Source organism: Kogia breviceps, chromosome 10, assembly GCF_026419965.1.
Source record: "Kogia breviceps isolate mKogBre1 chromosome 10, mKogBre1 haplotype 1, whole genome shotgun sequence".
Classification (NCBI taxonomy): domain Eukaryota; kingdom Metazoa; phylum Chordata; class Mammalia; order Artiodactyla; family Physeteridae; genus Kogia; species Kogia breviceps.
This window is the reverse complement of record NC_081319.1, coordinates 101,896,643-101,920,101: the sequence shown is the minus strand read 5'-3', so window position 1 is coordinate 101,920,101 and position 23,459 is coordinate 101,896,643. Positions and strand designations below refer to the sequence as shown.

The following is a 23,459-nucleotide window of genomic DNA, read 5'->3' as shown; positions in this document are numbered from 1 at the left end:
TGTGGTCAGATTTTTACTCAAATGTTTCCATAATAAAAAATTTTAAACTTATACAAAAGTTGAGAGAGAATGAAAGGAGGAATCCTCATGTACTCATCACCAAGCTTCAACTCGCGGCTGACGTTGTTCCCCCTGTAACACTCCATACAGCCCCCTACCCACTATCCTAGATTCTTTTAAAGCAATATTTCAACATCTACCTTTAAAAAACAAGGACCCCTCTTAAAAAAAAGAAAAAGAAGCCACAGCACCCTTCCCCTCCCCCATATCCTCCTCCCCCTGCCCCCACCCGCCCACCCACTCACTCACTTTCTCTTTCTCAACAATAATTCTTCAATACTAAATATCAATGAAGTACTCACATTACCTCAAATATCCCAATGTTTCCTTCTATCCTCCAGTTCATTTAGACTGAAATCTAAACAAGATTCATACACTGCAACTGGTTAATATGTTTCCTAAATCCTTTTTAATCTATAGATTTCCCTTCCATTTTTTTTCTGCCTTGCAATTTGTTGAAAAAAAGTGAGTCATCTGTTCTGCAGTTTCCCACAATCTGTTTTTTAACTGAATGAATCCTAATGGTGTGATTTAAGATACCCTTTTGTCTCTTCTCTTTCCTGTAAATGGGTAGTTACAACTAGAGGCTTGATCAGATTCACCGTTTGTTTTGCCTTTTGTTTGCAGGCATATTTCAGAGGTAGAGATTGGTTCAAGATGGCAGAGTGGAAGGACGTGTGCTCGCTCCCTCCCTCCTGCGAGAGCACCGGAATCACAACTAACAGCTGGACAATCACCGACAGCAAGACACTGGAACTCACCAAAACAGATACCCCACATCCAAAGACAAAGGAGAAGCCACAGTGAGATGTAGGAGGGACGCAATCACAATGAAATCAAATCAAATCAAATGACCACTGGGTGGGTGACTAACAAACTGGAGAACACTTACATCACAGAAGTCCACCTACTAGAATGAAGGTTCTGAGCCCCACGTCACACTTCCCAACCTGGGGGTCCGGCAACAGGAGGAGAAATTCCCAGAGAATCAGACTTTGAAGGCTAGTGGGATTTGACTGCAGTGGTTCGACAGGACTCGGGGAAACAGAGACTCCACTCTTGGAGGGCACACACAAAGTAGTGTACGCATCAGGATCCAGAAGTAGTGACCCCACAGGAGACCAAACCAGACCTACCTGCTAGTGTTGGAAGGTCTCCTGCAGAGGCAGGGGGTGGCTGTGGCTCACCGTGGGGACAAGGACGCTGGCAGCAGAAGTTCTCGGAAGTACTCCCCTTGGCGTGAGCCCTCCCAGAGTCCACCATTAGCCCCACCAAAAGCCCAGGTAGGCACCAGTGCTGGGTTGCCTCAGGCCAAACAACCAACAGGGAGGGAACCCAGCCCCACCCATCAGCAGACAAGTGGATTAAAGTTTTACTGAGCTCTGCCCACCAGGGCAATACCCAGCTCTACCCACCACCAGTCCCTCCCATCAGGAAACGTGCACAAGCCTCTTAGATAGCCTTATCCACCAGAGGGCAGACAGCAGAAGCAAAAAGAACTACAATTCTGCAGCCTGTGGAAGGAAAATCACATTCACAGAAAAATAGACAAAATGAAAAGGCAGAGGACTGTGTACCAGATGAAGGAACAAGAGAAAACCCCAGGAAACAACTAAATGAAGTGGAGATAGGCAACCTTCCAGAAAAAGAATTCAGAATAATGAAAGTGAAGATGATCCAGGACCTCAGAAAAAGAATGGAGGCAAAGATGCAAGAAATGTTTAACAAAGACCTAGAAGAATTAAAGAACAAACACCTAGAAGAATTAAAGAACAAACAAACAGAGATGAACAATACAATAACTGAAATGAAAAACACACTAGACGGAATCAATAGCAGAATAACTGAGGGAGAAGAACGGATAAGTGACCTGGAAGACGGAATGGTGGAATTCACTGCTGCGGAACAAAATAAAGTAAAAAGAATGAAAAGAAATGAAGACAGCCTAAGAGACCTCTGGGACAACATTAAATGCACCAACATTCGCATTATATGGGTCCCAGGAGAGGAGAGAGAGAAAGGACCCGAGAAAATATATGAAGAGATAACAGTTGAAACCTTCTCTGACATGAGAAAGGAAATAGCCACCCAAGTCCAGGAAACGCAGAGTCCCAGGCAATATAAACCCAAGGAGAAACATGCCAAGACACACAGTAATCAAATAGACAAAAATTAAAGACAAAAGAAAAATTATTAAAAGGGAAAAACAACAAATAACATACAAGGGAACCCCCACATGGTTAACAGCTGATTTCTCAGCAGAAACTCTACAAGCCAGAAGGGAGTGGCACAATATATTTAAAGTGATGAAAGGCAAGAACCTACAACCAAGATGACTCTACCTGTCAAGGATCTCAATCAGATTTGACAGAGAAATCAAAAGCTCTACAGACAAGCAAAGGCTAAGAGAATTCAGCACCACCAAACCAGCTCTACAACAAATGCTAAAGGAACTTCTCTAAGTGGGAGACACAAGAGAAGAAAAGGACCTACAAAAACAAACCCAAAACAATTTAGAAATGGTAATAGGAACATACATATCGATAATTACCTTAAACGTGAATGGATTAAATGCTCCAACCAAAAGACACAGGCTTGCTGAATGGATACAAAAACAAGACCCATATAGATGCTGTCTACAAGAGACTCACTTCAGACCTAGGGACACATATAGACTGAAAGTGAGGGGATGGAAAAAGATATTCCATGCAAATGGAAATCAAAAGAAAGCTGGAGTAGCAATACTCACATCAGATTAAATAGACTTTAAAATAATGTTACAAGAGACAAGGAAAGAGACTATATAACGATCAAGCGATCAATCCAAGAAGAAGATAGAACAATTATATATGCACCCAACATAGGAGCACCTCAATACATAAGGTAAATGCTAACAGCTATAAAAGAGAAAATCAACAGTAACACAATAATAGGGGGACTTTAACACCTCACTTACACCAATGGACATATTATCCAGACAGAAAATTAATAAGGAAACCAAGCTTTAAATGACACACTAGACCAGACAGATTTAATTGATATTTATAGGACATTCCATCCAAAAACAGCAGATTACACTTTCTTCTCAATTATGCATGGAACATTTCCCAGGATAGATCACATCTTGGGTAACATATCAAGCCTCAGAAAATTCAGGAAAATTGAAATCATATCAAGCATCTTTTCTGACCATAATGCTATGAGATTAGAAATGAATTACAGGGAAAAAAAATGTAAAAAACACAAACACATGGAGGTTAAACAATACGTTACTAAATAACCAAGAGATCACTGAAGAAATCAAAGAGGAAATAAATACCTAGAGACAAATGACAATGAAAACACAATGATCCAAAACCTACGGGATGCAGCAAAAGCAGTTCTAAGAGGGAAGTTTATAGCTATACAAACCTACCTCAAGAAACAAGAAAAATCTCAAATAAACAATCTAAACTTACACCTAAAGGAACCAGAGAAACAAGAACAAACAAAATCCAAAGTTAGTAGAAGGAAAGAAATCATAAAGATCAGAGCAGAAATAAATGAAGTAGAAACAAAGAAAACAATAGCAAAGATCAATAAAACTAAAAGCTGGTTCTTTGAGAAGATAAACAAAATTGATAAGCCATTAGCCAGACTCATGAAGAAAAAGAGGGAGAGGACTCAATCAATAAAATTAGAAATGAATAGGAGAAGTTACAACAGACACTGCAGAAATACAAAGCATCAGTAAGAGACTACTACAAGCAACTCTATGCCAGTAAAATGGACCACCTGGAAGAAATGGACAAATTCTTAGAAAGGTATAACCTTCCAAGACTCAAACGGGAAGAAATAGAAAACATGAACAGACCAAACACAAGCACTGAAATTGAAACTGTGATTAAAAATCTTCCAACAAACAAAGTCCAGAACCAGATAGCTTCACAGGTGAATTCTATCAAACATTTAGAGAAGAGCTAACACCCATCCTTCTGAAACCATTCCAAAAATTGCAGAGGAAGGAACACTCCCAAACTCATTCTATGAAGCCACCATCACCCTGATACCAAAACCAGACAAAGATACTACAAAAAAAAGGAAATTACAGACCAATATCACTGATGACTATAGATGGAAAAATCCTCAACAAAATACTAGCAAACAGAATCCGACAACACATTAAAAGGATCATACACCATGATCAAGTGTGATTTATCCCAGGGATGCAAGGATTCTTCAATATACGCAAATCAATTAATGTGATACACCACATTAACAAATTGAAAAATAAAAACCGTAAGATGATCTCAACAGATGCAGAAAAAGCTTCTGACAAAATTCAACACCCATTTATGATAAAAACTCTCCAGAAAGTGGGCACAGAGGGAACCTACATCAACATAATAAAGGCCATATAGGACAAACCCACAGCAAACATCATTCTCAATGGTGAAAAACTAAAAGCGTTTCCTCTAATATCAGGAACAAGACAAGGATGTCCACTCTCACCACTATTATTCAACATAGTTTTGGAAGTGCTAGCCACAACAATCAGAGAAGAAAAATAAATAAAAAGAATACAAGTTGGAAAAGAAGTAAAACTGTCACTGTCTGCAGATGACATGATATTATACATAGAGAATCCTCACGATACCACCAGAAAACTACTTGAGCTAATCAATGAATTTGGTAAAGTTGCAGGATACAAAATTAATGCACAGAAATCTCTTGCACTCCTATACACTAACGACAAAAGATCAGAAAGAGAAATTAAGGTAACAATCCCATTCACCATTACAACAAAAACAATAAAATACCTAGGAATAAACCTACCTATGGAGGTAAAAGACCTGTACTCAGAAAACTATAAGACACTGATGAAAGAAATCAAAGATTACACAAACAGATGGAGAGATATACCACATTCTTGGATTGGAAGAATCAACATTGTGAAAATGACTATACTACCCAAAGCAATCTACAGATTCAATGCAATCCCTATCAAATTACCAAAGGCATTTTTTATAGAACTAGAACAATAAATCTTAAAATTTGTACAGAGACACAAAAGACCCCGAATAGCCAAAGCAATCTTGAGGCAAAAAAATGGAGCTGGAGGAATCAGACTCCCCGACTTCAAACTACACTCCAATGCTACAGTAATGAAGACAATACGGTACTGGCACAAAAACACAAATACAGATCAATGAACAGGACAGAAAGCCCAGAGACAAGCCCATGCACCTATGGTCAACTAATCTATGACAAAGGAGGCAAGGATATACAATGGAGAAAAGACAGCCTCTTCCATAAGTGGTGCTGGGAAAACTGGACAGCTACATGTAAAAAAATGAAATTTAAACACTCTCTAACACCATACACAAAAATAAACTCAAAATGGATTAAAGACCTAAATGTAAGGCCAGACACTATAAAATTCTTAGAGGAAAACATAGGAAGAACACTCTGACATAAATCACAGCAAGATCTTTTTTGACCCACTTCCTTAAAGTCATGGAAATAAAAACAAAAATAAACAAATGGGACCTACTGAAACTTAAAAGCTTTTGCACAGCAAAGGAAACTATAAACAAGATGAAAAGACAACCCTCAGAATGGGAGAAAATATTTGCAAACGAATCAACGGACAGAGGATTAATCTCCAAAATATATAAACAGCTCATGAAGCTCAATATTAAAAAAACAAACAACCCTATCAAAAAAATGGGCAGAAGACCTAAATAGACATTTCTCCAAAGAAGATATACAGATGGCTAAGAAGCACATGAAAAGCTGCTCAACATCACAAATTATTAGAGAAATGCAAATCAAAACTACAATGAGGTATCACCTCACACCAGTTAGAATGGGCAGCATCAGAAAATCTACAAACAACAAATGCTGGTGAGGGTGTGGAGAAAAGGGAACCCTCTTGTACTGTTGGTGGGAATGTAAATTGATACAGCCACTATGGAGTAGGGAGGTTCCTTAAAAAACTTAAAATAGAACTACCATATGACCCAGCAATCCCACTACTGGGCATATACCCTGAGAAAACCATAATTAAAAAGACACATGCGGGTTTCCCTGGTGGTGCAGTGGTTGAGAGTCCGCCTGCCGATGCATGGGACACGGGTTCGTGACCCGGTCTGGGAAGATCCCACGTGCCACGGAGTGGCTGGGCCCATGAACCATGGCCGCTGAGCCTGTGCGTCCGGAACCTGTGCTCTGCAACGGGAAAGGCCACAGCAGTGAGAGGACTGTGTACCACAAAAAAAAAAAAAAAAAAAAAAAAGACACATGCACCCCAATGTTCACTGCAGCACTATTTACAATAGCCAGGTCATGGATGCAACCTAAATGCCCAGTGACAGACGAATGGATAAAGAAGATGTGGTACATATATACAGTGGAATATTACTCAGCCATAAAAAGGAACGAAACTGGGTCATTTGTAGAGACGTGGATGGACCTATATAGTCTGTCATACAGAGTGAAGTCAGAAAGAGAAAAAACAAATATTGTTTATTAACGCTTATATGTGGAATGTAGAAAAATGGTACAGATGAACCAGTTTGCAAGGGAGAAACTGAGACACAGATGTAGAGAACAAACGTATGGACACCAAGGGGGGAAAGTGGGGGGGGAAATGTGTGGTGGTGTGATGAATTTGGAGATTGGGATTGACATATATACATTAATATGTATAAAACAGATAGCTAATAAGAACCTGCTGTATAAGAATAAAATAAAATTCAAAAAAAAGGGGAACATTTCAGAGGTGGGCTGTGCACTTTCAACAGGATGCTGGTAACATTCCGTCTTCATTTATCAGCAGGGATACTTCCATAATGAGAAATTTCCCCTCGGCAACTATCTGGTTACTCTGAGATATGCTCATATGAAAGGCAGAATAATTTGATTATTTCTCTTTATTCACTAGTTTCAAAAATAATGGTTTGGTTCCCTAAATTTCGCTAAAGGTGTTTTTTGGTATGTTTCCACGCACTCGTGTGACTCATAGGAATATCTGAAGTTTTTAACCCATTGCAGTTATCTGTCCTCACTGATGCTGAAATTACCCTATTTCCAGGGAGAGCCTATTTATCTTGGCTCTGGAATGCTTCAGTCCAAACCCCAGTGCTCCTTAGTAGCTTCTCGGCTTTCTAGTTCGACCTGATGCTCCAGGCTCTTCTTGTCCATTTCCTGACCCAGACTTGGAATCAGCAGGTCTCTAAACACCACTGGTATTTAGAGACTGAGCACTAAGGGTCAGTCATCATTTCTAGCCCTTTGAGTGGACAAGGCTAGGACACAGGTATTTTTGTGAAAAGAAACGAAACATCTTAAGTTGACATTCATAATCAAACTTAAATTCAGGGGACTTCCTTGGTGGCTCCGTGGTTAAGAATCTGCCAGCCAATGCAGGGGACACGGGTTCGAGCCCTGGTCCGGCAAGATCCCACATGCCGCGGAGAACTAAGCCCGTGCGCCACAACTACTGAGCCTGCTCTCTAGAGCCCGCGAGCCACAACTACTGAGAGCGCACACCTAGAGCCCGCGCACCGCAACGAAGAGAAGCCCCCCCGCTCGCCACGACAAGAGAAAGCCTGCGCCCCGCAACAAAGACCCGACACAGCCAAAAATAAATAAATAATTTATTTTTTTAAAAAACCCTTAAATTCGGGACTACAGAATTTTTTTTTTTTTTTTTTTTTTGCGGTACGCGGGCCTCTCACTGCTGTGGCCTCTCCCGTCGCGGAGCACAGGCTCCGGGCGCGCACGCTCAGCGGCCATGGCTCACGGGCCCAGCTGCTCCGCGGCACGTGGGATCTTCCCAGACCGGGGCACGAACCTGTGTCCCCTGCATCGGCAGGCGGACTCTCAACCACTGCACCACCAGGGAAGCCCCAGAATTTTTAATTATCCTCCTGTCTTTATGTTTCTTTTTCAATTCTCAAAATACCAACAGAGTTACTCATTTGCTTTATCACCAAGTCAATGAAATACTAGTGCCAGAATTAACAAAATGACTACTGAAAATAATTTCAGGTTTAACTTTCTGTTCTGAAGGGTATTCCACTAGAAATGTACACAAATTACTGTGTTTTAAAGTTACCTGGAAGAATTTATCTGTGTGGCAATGCCACCATCTAGAAAAATGGGTTTGCTTTTTTACATGTTACTTGATTTTTAGGGATTGCTCCTTAAAATTTAATTTTCTTTAAAATTATGTAAAATATTTACATGGCTTCCAAACTACATGTAAAAAAATATATATTCAAAAAAGTCTAGCTTCTATCACTATTTTTTGTACCCTATTTCCTCTATCACTCTAATTATTTTTATATTTTTATACTGCTATCATCTTAACTATGAGGATATACATGCACATATATACATATGTATGTGCATGTATACACAGACGCGTATATAAACATACATGTGTGTGTACATACACATATGTATAAATATATATATATGTATAAATATATATATATATTTCAATTCCTTCTTAAACAGAAACGATATACAGACTTTTCTTATTTCACTTTGAGTCACGCTGATTAACACACACACACCCACAACATATATAATCTTTCTCTATGTGGTCATGCGGTCTATTTGTTTTGTCTTTTGGGTATCTCTTTCAGTAATTGTGTGTGTGTGTGTGTGTGTGTGTGTGTGTGTGTGTGTGTGTGTGTGTGTGTGTGTTACGCAGGCCTCTCACTGTTGTGGCCTCTCCCGTTGCGGAGCACAAGCTCCGGACACACAGGCCCAGCGGCCATGGCTCACGGGCCCAGCCGCTCTGTGGCATGTAGGATCTTCCTGGACCGGGGCACGAACCCGCGTCCTCCGCATCGGCAGGCGGACTCTTGACCACTGCGCCACCAGGGAAGCCCTCTTTCAGTATTTTCAAAAGTTGGAGTTTTTGTTCTCATGGTTATGTTTACACTAATACTTCTTACAATGCCCTGGTCTCCACTCTGGCTGCTGTCTGTTGGTTCCCTACTCTAAGCAAGATTAGTATTAGGTGGTCACCTCTTCTGTCTCTAGCCTTTCCCTCTCCCTCAGAATCTAATCTGCAATAGCATCCTTTCCTTCCCAGTTAATACTGATAAGGCAACAAGTGAGGACAGTCTCCTTTTCACATGGCCTCCCCTCTCCTTCCGTTTTCTGATAGGCTTTATCGACATGGGCAGAAGACAGAGCCACCGCATGTGACCTGGTTAGGCCGTCTCCCTTATAGCCATCGTTGAGCCTTAAATTTCACGTTATAGTAAGTGAATTTGTACCGTCACCTCTCTAACAGCCCATTAATGACAATAATTAATTTAAACAACAAAGAGGCCCATCGGTATGTGCTTGTTTTTACGCTGATATTTTTGGCTGAGGTGTACGGTTGACAGCTACTACAAAGGAAGACTATAAACCAACATCTGTTTATTTGTTATATGAATATTACTTCTGGGGTGAAAATTCTCCGAGCAAAGCACGGCACCAACGAAGCTTGGTTTCCGATGAATAACACCCACAAAACTACATGTGCACTTAACTCTTCTCAAGTTGAAATTAGTAACAAGTGCTCAGGTAATGTTGCTTCAAGACACTGCCTGGCACTAAACGCTTCAAAATGTTAGCAACTGTTCGTAACGTTAGTGCAGTCACTGTAACAGTTACATTAAAGATGTGACATGATCGTATTGGAGAGGAAATGAGAGACCGATGTAATATGTAAAATTTTCTTTCCATCACAAAATGGTCAGTCCCACAAGTTTTTTTTTTCTCACAAGTTTTAAAACCGTTATCATACATACGTGAATCTATTACATGCCACATGGGATCGACTTTTTCCTGATTTTTAATACTCTGACAGCTACTCTTACAACCTAACAAAAATGAGATCAGATGTCAAATGAAATTCTTGTCTGCCCTGCCTTTTAAGGGACTTTATCTTTTTATCAGTACAACTCACATTCAGACGCAGCAATAAGAACCCTCACACCTCCTGTAACTACTGTACTTATTTTAACAATTTTTTTGGCCTCAATTTTAATCATTTCTTCCATTTTTTCCCTATTTCTCTAACATCTATTTTTCTTTCTTAGTTCAAGTATCAGCCCCCCGCCCTTCTGAAGATTTCCCTCCCAGCTCAGTTGGGAGTTATCTCCTCTTCTGAGATTTCAATCACTTTGTGCTTATTTTATCACTATAATTTCACCATTACAATCTGCTCTCCGCAGACTGTAAATTCCTGAAGGTAGAGACGGTTTCGTAACTATTTTTGCGTATCTGGTGCGACAGGCAGCTCTGGATCCATCCCCCTCCTCTCCTCCTCTCCACACCCAGATACCACTTGGTGGTAAACCTGCACGTGACAGACACAGCTAGCCGTCGCCCACCTGCCGTCCTTTCTGCTGCATGAAATGCACGCGCCACGGCTGGGCTCCCACAGCCACCCTGTGAACATGAGCCTGGGGTGAGCGCAGCCCGGCAGGGAGGAAGCAGCAGAAGCTGGAGGAAGAGCTGACAGCCTGGGGCTGCCACACGAGCCCCGGGCTCTGGCTCTGGCTGCTGTGAGAGAAGAGCAAGCACTTTGGAAAGCCACTCTCCTCAGGTGTCTGTCACCAGTGACCAAACACCTTCCTTATGATACACCAAGGTATTCGGGAACCAGTCGATAAAGCAGTCAGAGACCGAAGTTTGCTAAAGATGAGTTCGTGCAGGACTGCACAGCCCCTAAGCACTTCATAAACGCTGACCTGCACGGCCTCCCCTCTGTCCCACACGAGAGGCCCCAGCGCCTCTGCAGCTGGAAAGATAACAGTGCAGAAGATCATGCCTTTACCCGCTGACACAACCAGACAGGCTCGCTGGAGAGGCCCTGCCAGGATCTCTGTTCATAGTCTTTACTGGAATCGGGGGGAATAAAAGAGCTGTGTGCAGTTGGGAGCAAGACAGTCAACTATCCTGAAATCCTAACAAACACAAAAAGAGAGCTTAAAATATTATAAGAGAACGTCGATAATTTAGGTAATGCTGCCACCGTGTGGCACTTATTCCCCACTTTTAGAAAGAAAATTTTATACAGAAAAAGATTATCGTTGTCGCGTGCGTTAACTTTTAAAAATATATAAACTATGAACGAGTTTCCTTTTAAATGCTAGCCAGTTTTTCTTCAAGTGAACCACATTTAAATGACCTAGAGAAGACAAAACTTAAGGACCTACTGTGTGGCACATGGAGCCATGTACAATATCATGTAATGACCTGTAATGGAGAAGAATCTAAAAAAGAACATACATATATATGTATAGGTGTGCGGGTATATATATATATATATATATATATATATATGTATGTATAACTGAATCACTCTGCTGCACACCTGAAACACTGTAAATCAAGTGTACTTCAATTTGTTTAAAAAGGACGGAACTTGTAGGAAGCCCTGGCAGCTCTGCCTCCCTGTTCCTCCGGTCCAGCTGTGCGACGCTGGGGAAAGACCAGTTTTATTAAACAGAGGATGTTTTTATTTGGGCCAAGATGGAAAAGAACGGTAAGTAATGCACATATCTATTCAAATCTAAATCTCTAAAATGCTTTCAGCTTTTCTCTCGTAATCTGAGGGGAAAAGTTAGTGTGTAACAGACAGAAAAGGTAGCCAAGCCTGACGTACAGCAAAGCTTCCAGGACACACTAAAAAAGACAGACGGGGGAGGTGACTGCCTGAAAGGACGGCATCAAGTACTTTTCAAGAGGAGTCATGTGAGCAATTAGCTGGAGAGAGCGCAAACGCAGCTGATGAAATATTTTTGAGCCCTTCAGAGACCATTCTTCAGTGACAACGTGAGCCTGCCCTGCTGCATAAAGGCTGGGCCCGTCTGTCTTACTCAGGGATACAGCACTGGTTCCTGACATGAGGTCTCACACAAAATAAGTGCTGAAGACATTTTGTTTCACTTTCTATAATAAGCTTACTGTCATACACAGTGTGAAAATTTTATTCTTTAGTAAACATTTTCCAGAGATGTCTATGCCATTTGCTTAGCAAATCACTGTTTTCCCTAAAGACATTAAAAACTGAACCAAAACTCATTCAAAGTATTCCAAATTCTGAATTAATACAATTTTGATTTTACTTGCTCCCATCTTTCTCTTAATAATAAGTTACCAACAACTGCCTGACATCGACATACCAGGGATTTAAAAAAATGATACATTACTTAATCCTCACAAAAACTCTGCAGTATGTATTATTGTTCCCGTTTTAAAAAAGAGGAAACTCGGCCTTAATAAAGCAAATAATCACACCTAGGAAGAGGGATACCAGGATTTGAGCCCAGATATGTCACACGTCCAGCTCCAAGGCCCATGTTCTTTTACGCTTCAGCACAGCTCTGTCTCCAAAGAGACCTTGGAGGGCTGAACAACGCAGAACCCAGGTAACTGCTCTCCTCTCAGGCACACGCCAGTCTTCTCTCGGTCCCAGTTAACAGAGGTGTTGGCTTCAAAGGGAGTGAGCTCTTCAATATAACATATTCCACAGCGTAAATGTAATAACACTTCTTCCATCATCCATTCAAGACTCAGTCTTGCCTGTACAGCCCTTTCACAGGAACCACCTACATTATCTAACGAGTGCTCAGCCACTAATCAGCTGTGTGACCTTCCACACATTTCTTTCCATCTCTGGGCTCAGTGAAGCTGAGGGGGGGGGGTTGGATTACAGAATCCATCTTAATTCCAAAATTCTATGCTTCTTTTAATATAAAGTAGGCCTTTAGAGATACATTTACAAACTTTTTAAAAATAAAAGCTTTTAGCATTTCAAATTAACCAGACTGGCAAAAAAAAAAAAAAAAAAAAAAAAGATGACTTATGAAAGGATGTTGGAAAAGCCAAATTTTAGGCCAAGCTCTGTTAATTGTGCTTTTGAATCATATTAAGTACCTACAATGCACAAGACATTCTTTCAGGCACTTTGAACACAACAGAGCATAAGAAAGGTAAGTGTCTATATTCTAGGAAGGACAACGGGCAATAACCAAGCAAAGAGTAAGGAAAATACAGGCAGTAATAAGAGCTCATGGAAGGCAGAATTCAAGATGGTCCCTGAGAGCACCACCCCTAGGATATACACACCTCTCAGTTATTCAGTCAAACCCTAACTGAGGTGCTGCTGTATAGCTATTGTGAAGGTCTACTTAAAGCCCCAAATCAGCTGACTTTAAGAAACGGAGATTATCCCTGGTGGGCCTGACTCCATCAGGTGAGTCCTTAACAGGGATGGGACTCTTCTCGGTGAGAGGTTTAAAGCATGAAAGGGAGACTCCACGTATGTCTCTGAAGAAGGAAGGGGCCACGTGGCAGGGAATGTGGGTGGCCTCTAGGAGCTGAGAGCGGCCCCGGCCGACAGCACGCAAGGAAACGGGAACTTCGGCTACCTGGGCAAGGAGCTGAGTCCCGCCGGAGTCCTGTGAGTCAGAAAGAGGACCCGGAGCACCAAATCAGAGTGGAGCCCGGGCAGCTCCTTGATTTTCACCTTGTAAGGCCGTGAGCAGAGTACCCACCAGGCTGTGCCCAGACTTCGTTCCCACTACTTTATTCTCACTAACTGAACTGTTAATAATCTTTACACAGCATATGGTGAAGGAATAGTCTACGGTGAATTTTCTGTGTGGGGGATAATCATTCTTACCCTACAACAGCAACAGGCATGGTGACAAAGATAACCAAGTTATTCCTAGGTACCAGAAAATATTCCACGATACACACACCCTTAATCTTCACAATAACCCCGTGAAACAGATATTATGCAGACTTTGAGTCTCTTGAACCCAGAAATGGTGTCTAATGCTGCAGCTCTGTCTCTGTTTTGAGTGCTCTGTACCACAGGCTTTCTGTACTTTTAAAGGGTTTATGGAAAGGCTCTCTCCTTTTAGCAGGTTTGGACTTCCTGCTTGGTTGGAGTCTCATTTGAAAATAAAACCCCAGGAATTCTCTGGCGGTCCAATGGTTAGGCCTTGGTGATCTCACTGCCAGGGGGTTCAATCACTGGTCGGGGAACTAAGATCCTGCAAGCTGCAAGGCCAAAAAAAAAAAAAAACCAAACCCCAACTTCCACAAAAATCACAAAACTGCCTGTGTAACATCATTTACCATCTACCCAACAGCAGCTGGGGATGTTACTATTCAATGCACAGTGAACCAATTATACATGTGCAAAATCACAGTGAAACGAAACAGGATGGCAGGCGAGTGCATCCGGACTGTTGGGACATAGCACACAAGGTGGGGTGGGAGACGGTAAGGCCGGAAAGATAGGAGCCAGGTCACAGAAGGCTGCCGGGCTTTGTCCTGTAGACAGAAAATGATATCAAAGGTTTGCAAAAAGTTCATGTTAGAGCGCTCTGGCAGCAGGGTGAAGACTGGATTTGACCGGGTGACAAAGCAGACATACCAATCAGAAAGGACAGAGATTTATTAGGTCACATTTGGAAGGCCTGATCTTTGAATGCAACCTAAAGGGGATGGAACAGCCAAGGGCAATTCGCATGTTTTAACTTGAGTGCTTTGGGTAGATGCTGCTGCCCCAAATGAGAAAAAAATACATAGAAAATGGGTCTGCAAAACTGACCCATTCATCTGTTAAATCATTTTTTTCATTATATCTCATTTTATACATGAAGACCTGAGCTCAACAGTCAGTCAATATCCGAGGGCAGGCCCAGGACTGGAGCCCGAGGCGCCCGCTGCCCGCTCTCGAGCTCCCTTCGTTCATGTCAAGGCCTCTGAATACTTTGTATATTTTATGAACACATGAACAGAAACCATAGATTTTAAAACTAGGGAATTTCCCTTCCGTATATTAACACACTAACAATTAGGGCAGTCTTTTTACAAAATAGGTTTCAAATACTCACTTCAAATTCTTTCACAAAATAACGGGTTTCACCTTGGATAACTGGTCTGTGATCTAACAGCCTTGAATGAATTTCTCCAAGATCTGTAAAGACAAAATGAAATTCAAGGTCAATCCACGCTAAGTGGCACGATCTCTACCTTGTTTTACTCTTCCTGTTCCCCATAAACGTATGAAGGTTAAAATCCAGTTCAGACTATGGATTATCCAGTCAGTAAATTGGTAAAGTACTTTCGAGAGCAATTTGGCAATATCTAATAAAGTTGAAGACGTATACCTAGCAATTTCACGCCTAAGTATGTGCCCTAGAAAAACTCTTAAACAAAGGAAAGAGAAATGCATAATGTTTACTACAGCATGAATATGTCAAAAGAAAAAAAAAGGGGGAATGACCTAACATACCCATAGGATGGATATTACAAATCAGTGAGTGAAAATGAATACAGTGGGGTGACATTTATTAACAAGGATAAATCCCACAAATAAAATGTTAAGCAAAAAAGCAACTTTCAGAAGGATAAAGCCATTGATATAAACTTTCAAAATATGCAAAATCACTTCCTGCTGGGACATATACAGAAGCCATAAATCTATAAAGAAATGCACGAGAATGATAAACACCAAATTCAAGACAGCGGTTACCTTAGAGGAGGGCCGTGCAATGAGAGCAAAGGGCACGATGGGGCTCTTCATGTGTGTTTATTAAGATGGGTGGTGAGTGTTCATTGTAAGTCTCTATAAGTCATAATTAAGGAAAAAAAGTTCTGAATTTTAACTGTTTTTGGTGAGTCATCCCGGGGTATATTCTGCTCTCATACCACTTACCATATTGTCCTGAAATTTCCTCTCTACTCCAGTGAGTATCTCGGAGACCAAAGTGTTTGTATCATCCACAGAGGGTTAACATACATTTTTCTATATGACTGAGAAGCTATTACACTGATTTGGGGATATCTGCGTCTGTGGCCTGATGTAACGGGGATTTACTTAGTCTTTGGAGAATTCAGTACTGTTCAGAAGTGGATAATGATCACTTCTGAAACGCTGACTGCGCTCCAAAGCTTAAGATGTGAAGGTTAGGGGGAAGAAAAGATTCTGAAACACACACAACCACAGAAATTAGGCTGGTTTTGTAATAACATTATAACAACAAAACAAACACATTATAATAATTCGTAGTTGCAGGCATATCCCAAGGATTACAAACAAATTCTCAGTTTAATAATGTAAAGGTAAGCCACATATTTCCACATAAACTCAATCCTAGCCCTGCTACAGGCAAAGCACTTTTGTTGTTTGTTAATAAGACAAAAGATATAATAATCCTTTGTTCTCCAAAGTTCATACTCTAATGTGGAAGTTAGACAATCTTTTCACACAAAAGATAGAAATAAGCACTTCAGCAGACTATGAGACAAGAAAAGAAAAGACACAGTAAACTGCAGATCTCTCATTATCTAATAAAGTTCTGGCCCTGAATTTGCAGACCTTTAATGTAGTATGTGGATCTCTTTGCCCATCATAAGGAACAATTTACTGCAGAGTAAATTTTTCTGGTAACACCCACATCGTCACCATTGTCACCTCACTGCTTCTCAAATCCATCCCTTCTGTTCCATCCTTGCCTGTCTTGGACTATTTCAACAGTGAGTCACACCCCTCTTCAACCCACTCCACGAACAGTCAATTCTGCTTATCTGCAGGACAGTAGGTCCTTTGTATTCTCTGATTCTGCAATTACAAATTCACTTTATAAAGTAGGCAAGTTCACAAATGGGCATCCTGCAAGATGAGGACCCACTGTACCTGCCTGAGTGCTCTATTTAAAACACAGATCTAACCACATGACTCTTGTACTTATCGTTGCTCCAGAACAATATGGAACATTCAACGAGAAGTCCAATCTCCTCAAGAACGCAAGAATTCTTCTTCGATCTGATTCCCACATGTAGTTTCCCGAACATGCCATGTTGACTCAGGCCTCCACGCCTTTGATCATGCTGTTCCAAACTAAGTCCAAAATATCCTTGTCCTCTTTTCTCAACTACTAACCCTTTATTCTTCAAGACTCAGGTCAGACACTCCATGCCCCAGGAAGCTCCCCCTGTCTCCTAACAGCCAACCACAGCCCAGAAAACCTCAAAGACCTGGGGCCTAAGTATTGAAATCATTTATTTATATATTTCCCTTTCACTAGACCCTGGCAATAAAACTCGACACGTATATTTTCACAATCGATAGTTTTCAAGTAAGATGAACTAAAAACAGATTTTCATAATGAAAATAAATGGTTCCACAAAAAAACCCAAGGAGGTTCTAGACATATTTTCAATCATAACTCAATTTTGAATTAACCTGAAAAACTTCCTTTGAATTACCTTCTTTTAAAGAAAGTACATCTGAAACTAATATATTGTAAATCAACTGTACTTCAATTAAAAAAAAAAGTACTACATCAAAATCACAAACTTCTGTGCATCAAAGGACACAATTAACAGAGTGAAAAGGCAACCCATGGAATGGGAGAAAATATATGCAAATCATGGCTGTAAAGTGGCTAATATCCAGAATAGAAAAAGATCTCCTACAATTCAACAGCAACAAAATACACTACCTGATTAAAAAAATGGGCAAAGGACTTGAATAGACATTTCTCCAAATAGGATTTACAAATGTCGAGTAGGCACATAAAAAGATGTTCATCATCATTAACCTTAGGGAAATGCATATCAAAACTACAAGATCCTGGGACTTCCTTGGTGGTCCAGTGGGTAAGACACCGAGCTCCCAAGTCAGGGGGCCCAGGTTCGATCCCTGGTCAGGGAACTAGATGCCATGTGCCGCAATTAAGACCTGGCGCAGCCAAAATAAATAAATACATATTTAAAAACAAAACAAAAACAAATCTACAAGATACTACCTCACACCCATTAGAATGGCCACTATCAAAGAAACAGAAAATCACAAGTATTGTTTAGGCTGTGGAGAAATGGGAACACTTGTGAACTGTTGGTGAGAATGTAAAACGGTTCAGCCACTATGGAAAACAGTATAGTGGCTGCTCACAAAGTTACAAATAGATTTATCATTTGATCCAGCAATCCAGCTGCGGGTATATATCCAAAACAATTGAAAGCAAGAACTTGATATTTGTACATCCATGCTCACAAGGGCCAAAAATGGGAAGCAATCCAAGTGTCCATCCATGGGTGAATGGACACCCCAAATGTTGGGTGTGTGTGTGTATACAATGAAGTATTTGAATCATATTCAGCTTTAAAAAGGAAGGAAATTCCGACACATGCACGATTTTACTTATATGAAGTACCTAAAGTAGCCACATTCAGAAACAGAAAGTAAAATGGTGGCTGCCAGGGGCGGGGGAAAGGGGAGACTGAGGAGTCCGTGTTCAATGGGTACACAGCTTCAGTTTGGGAAGATGAAATAGTTATGGAGCTGGATGGTGGTGACGGTTTCACAACAACGTGAAACGTACCAATGCCACTGAATTGTACGCTAAAATGATTAAGGGAAACTTTATATTCCATGTATTTTACCTTAATTTTAAAAAAATTTAAGTAATAGTTCACTAAGATTGCACATGTAAACAATTATAATTAAGGCCTAACACCCATGCACTACGCCCACACTACTAACTAGGTTTGAGACACACTGAATTCTACACAAACCTGACAGATACGGTTAAAATACAATAGGCATGAACACGAGGATGCCATTCCCTGGGCAGCGCTGAAGGGCGCCGGAATCCTACAAGGGCGTCAACACTGCAAGACGGTAGGGCTGCCGGCAGAAACGAGAAGTTAAGAGAGGACGGAGATAAGGCGGTGCGGTATTTAACTGGCAAAGATCTTCCCGCAGGCAACAGTTGTTGAGAGCTTGGAGAATCAAACCAATTCAGGTTCTGTGAGAATCCGGGCTACAGCTAGGTTGTAACCTTCTCCCAGCTCAAACCAGACGGGACGAGTGGACATCGGTACACGTGTTGGGGGCCTCTCGTGTTTTAAGATGCTTTCATGTTCTCCCGTTTCCACCTTGCACGACCAGGAGCAGACAGGGTCAGAGCGAACGACCTAGGCACACACCTCCTAGGCGGCCTGCCTGGGTGCGCGGGCTCTTCCCGACTCCCAAGCTCAGGGCATCACACGTGGGTCGCGAGCCCGCGTCCACGGCAGCTCCACGCAGGGTCCCGGGCTGGGGGAGGGGAGAGGGCAGCCCGACAGCCGGGCTGCGGCTTCTACGAGGAAGCAGGAGGGGCTGGGGCGGTTTGCTGTTACTGGGAGGCACCTGCCGTGCGGAAACAGGCGCCAATACGCAAGGACCCCTCCCCCACCGACCCACCCAACCACCGACCCACCCACCGCAAACGCTAGGCCGCTCGGGAGCCAGGGTTCGACCTGGGGCTCGGCCCCGGGTCAGAGGACGTCGCCTGGGAGGTGGGGCTGCGCTGGGACCACCGGGCCAAGAGCCCTACTACTCCGTACCCTTGATAATGAGGTGGGCTGGCGAGCCCGCGGTCCCCGAGTCCTTCTTCTTGCCGCCGCCGCCGCCGCCGCCCGGGGCGGCCTCACAAACCAAGGGGGTCTCCGACCCTCCGCCGTTCATCCCGGCCAGCTCCGCCCACCCGCGGCCGCGCTGCGCCTGCGCAAACCTACGCGGCCCGCTTTCCCCGCGCGGGTTTTTGGCGTCATCAAAGGGCATCGGGGAAGCTGAGTCTACCCAGGGGGCGGTTCCTATAAAGCCACTGTGGTGTGGCCAGGGACGTGAGCCTGAAGAAGCCGGTGCCGCCATGCTGGGTTAGGGCAGATGCTGCCGGAATAGGAAGGTGTCTGAAAGTTAGAGCTAAAGTTATTCCTCCCCAAACCTGCTGGAATTTATCGTGGTTTAGAGAGGTTGGCGGAGAGGGGATCTAGTCATAGATGAATATGAATAATAGTGGTGTAAATACATTATCTATATTTTTACCTGCCACCAGTATTTAATGGAGGTTGTTGACGTGTGTGCCTTGCCACATTTGCTCATCATGGCAACTGCGGGACACAGTTTTGTCATTTCTTTCTAACAAAAGAAGAAACAGGATTAAGTAATTTGCCCAAATCACTTCTCAGACTCATTCATGCCCATGTAAAGAGCAAAAACGTCTGTTCTTGGCATTTGTATTTACAGAATCTCAACCAGTTGTTATAGGGGCTAAGATAAAATAAATGCATGTAATTATGGAAGGGACCATAATTTGCTAGGCTGCTTTGATTCGTAGCCCTGAAGAGACAAACCTGGTGCTGACAGATTTGTATCTAGTGCTGCTGTTTGGTAAACTCCTTAGAGTTGATCTTGTATTCTCAACAAGTTGCCATTCCCTTCCTGGCACAGGCCTTCCCCCATAGCCTCTGCTTTAGCTCCTCTCTGAAGTACCTAGATAATAGTAATTGATGCAATTTTCCTGAGGTGTTTCGCAGATGTGAACCCACCCCCACCAAATGGAAGATGTTAACTACTTGATGACTCAGAGCATGTAGCCCCAGGCCTCCCAGAGCCTAAGGACTGATAAAGTTAACCCCTGTGACACCACCCTGTTCCTTCATCATCAGCCAATCAGAGTATTGTGCACGATCTGATCGCGTATCCTGCAGACCCCTCCCCTGACCTTGCAGTTGGCCTTTAAAAATGCTTTGCCGAAACCCTTCAGAGAGCAGGAGGCTTTTTAGGACATGGGCCGCCTTGTCTCCTTGCACGGCCTTGCAAGTAAACGTTTCTCTGCTCCAAACGCCGACGTTTCAGTTTGTTTGGCCTCGCTGTGCGTCGGGCACATGAACTTGCGTTAATATTTGTGCCTGTTCAAACGACAGACGGTGCAACTTTGCAGTGACTCCTTCATCTCCTGTGTTCACCCAGCGGTTCTTTCTAAGAATCATCTCTTAATCTCTTCCTTCTCCCTCCTCTCTTCCTGCACTGTCCTTACCCTCAAGGGTCTCTCAGTCACCAACATTTACAGTCTAGCGCCTTGTATATGATAGGATGGAGGAAAGTGCAGCACATGTGTGGGACACCTGGGGGCAGGAGGTGGCCAGGAACGACTTCCCAGAGGAGGTATACTTTATCTTCAGACCTGAAATGTTGTGTAAGTCTGATGGGGTGCAGTGAAGATGGAACTTGGGGTTTTCTAGCACAGGAATAACAAAGAGGCATAAAATAGATGAATTCATAAATAGAATGTGAACTTGGTTAATTGCATGTTACTGGGTCCGGCTTCTAACCTTTTATTTCCCTCGCTTTGGCATTAACCTCTAGAAAACGTAATTATTTTTAAAGCCACTCATTATCCTCCCCACTTCTAGGCACTTTTTGTATTTAAGTTTTCTTCTGCATCTGCCAGACTAAATCTTCTCTAAGCTTGTCTTCTTAGTTTCTTTGAACTACTGAAAAACCTGGGAAGACTTGATACTGAGCAGGACACTGTGGGGCTCCTGGACACAAAATTCTGTGTCCCTCATTTCTCGATTACAGAAAATAGGCTTCATTCAGCCTCCATGACCTTCCCAGAGTTCTAACTAGCAGGTTCAAACAGTTGCTAATTAGGGAAGGGAGGGGATGCAGAGACAAGGGAGGAACAGTGAAAAGAAACAGTAGTGTCAGAAGTTCCTTAATGGTCCAGTGGATGGGACTCAGTGCTTTCACTGCAGTGGCCTGGGTTTCAATCCCAGGTTCCCCTAGTCTGGGAACTGAGATCCCCGCAAGCCACGCAGTGTGGCCAAAAAAAAAAAAAAAAAAAAAAAATAGTGCAGCCTTAGGGGCAGGGATACATAACAATATCTTTGCAGATACTGAAACCCCTACCAGGAGGGAGAAATTAACTGTAATAAGCACGTTGACCCCAGACCATTTAGAACCAGAAGGTTGACCATACTGACTCCCACTTACTTCCCCACCAACCAGTCAGAAGAATGTCCACGAGTTGATCACGCCCTCTTTGAATCATTACTATAAAATTTCTCACTACCCCTTCTAGATTGGGACACACAGTTCTGAGAGCAGGAGTCTGCTGTGGCCTCCTTTGCCTGGCAAAGCAATAAAGCTATTCTCTTCTACTTCACCCAAAACTCTGTCTCCAAGATTTAATTTGGTGTCGGGATACAGAAGCCAGATTTGGCTTCAGGCTCCCTCTAGTACAGTGAGATTGATACTTCTCCCACATTAACATGGCTGCTAAAATTGCAGATTCTGGGTTCTACCTCCCCAGATTCTGTTTCAGTAGTTCTGGGGTAGCTGCTACCTCCCCATACCCAATTGCCAGTTGATTATGATATAAGAATTCCAGGGCTTCCCTGGTGGCGCAGTGGTTGAGTGTCCGCCTGCCGATGCAGGGGACGTGGATTCGTGCCCCGGTCCGGGAAGATCACACGTGCCGCGGAGCGGCTGGGCCCGTGAGCCATGGCCGCTGAGCCTGCGCGTCCGGAGCCTGTGCTCCGCAACGGGAGAGGCCACAACAGTGAGAGGCCCGCGTACGGCAAACAAACAAACAAAAAAAGAATTCCAGGTGTAGTAGTTAAGACTTTGGAATCAGACAGAACTGGGTTCAAATTCTGACTGTGCCACTTGCCTGATGTTCCTTTTCTACAGAATAGCAATAAGATATCCATATTATAAAGTTGTGATGATTGAAGAAGATAATACTTGTAAAGTACTTAGAACAGTGCTTGGCACAGCAAATGCTCAATAAATACTATTTCAATAACCTCTTCTATCTCCTTTTCAAGCCCTGTATAATCTGCTTTCTCCCAAAATCCACCTTTATTTGCCACCACTATAATGTCTTGCACGTGTTTTGCGCTTTACAATTTATAAAATGTCATCACACGTAACATACCATCTTCTCATTAACCTAGTTGGGATAAATATTAAAATACCCATTTTCAGATATAGAAGCCAAGGATCAGAGAATGTGGGAGAGTCTCTAAGATGGCTGCGATGTTTCCTCCCTTCCCACCCATCAAGAGATGGAGTTTGTCTCCCCTCCCCTGGAGTATGAACTGACCTTGTGACTTGCTTTGATGGGTAGAACATGGTGGGCCTTAAGTCACCTGGCAGTTTCTGCTTTTGCTCTTGTCAGGGAGTCTATCTAGGCTGTCCTGCTGGGGAGAGGCCATGCTGTGGAGAAGCACGGGAAGATGAGACATCCCCTGTAGAGAGAGGCTTTATAGGTGAGAACGGAAGCCCCCTAGCAGCCAAGTGTGAGGGAGGCCTTCTTGGATCTTTCAGCCAAGCCATCACTCAGCTGAATGCAGGCCCATGAACTGCAATGGAGTGGATGCCACAACATGAAGTCAGAAAACTGCCTAATCAACCCACAGTGTTATGGAAACAGGAGGGAAGGGGGCAGGGCACAACCTCTAAAAGAATGACATAGCCATTGAGGATATGACAAAAACTGGCTAGAAACCATTAGGTCAAAGATGGCGCAAGATTCGACTTCCGG

General features: G+C 42.7%; 1 protein-coding gene across 2 annotated transcripts in view; it reads right to left on the bottom strand.

Annotated features, from left to right (window-relative positions):
* Positions 1–19,662, bottom strand: part of BLOC1S5 (biogenesis of lysosomal organelles complex 1 subunit 5) — a 40,894-nt gene extending 21,232 nt beyond the window's left edge. Inside the window, exons 1-2 of one of the 2 annotated variants that reach the window (XM_059077208.2) lie at positions 19,471–19,662; positions 14,970–15,052 (exon numbers count right to left, since the gene is read on the bottom strand). In XM_059077208.2, the coding sequence (XP_058933191.1) occupies positions 14,970–15,052; positions 19,471–19,591 (204 nt within the window). In that variant the 5' untranslated portion in view covers positions 19,592–19,662. The remainder of the gene's footprint in view (positions 1–14,969; positions 15,053–19,470) is intronic. The other variant, XM_067006782.1, reaches the window with a different exon arrangement.
* Between the last annotated feature and the right edge of the window lie 3,797 nt (positions 19,663–23,459).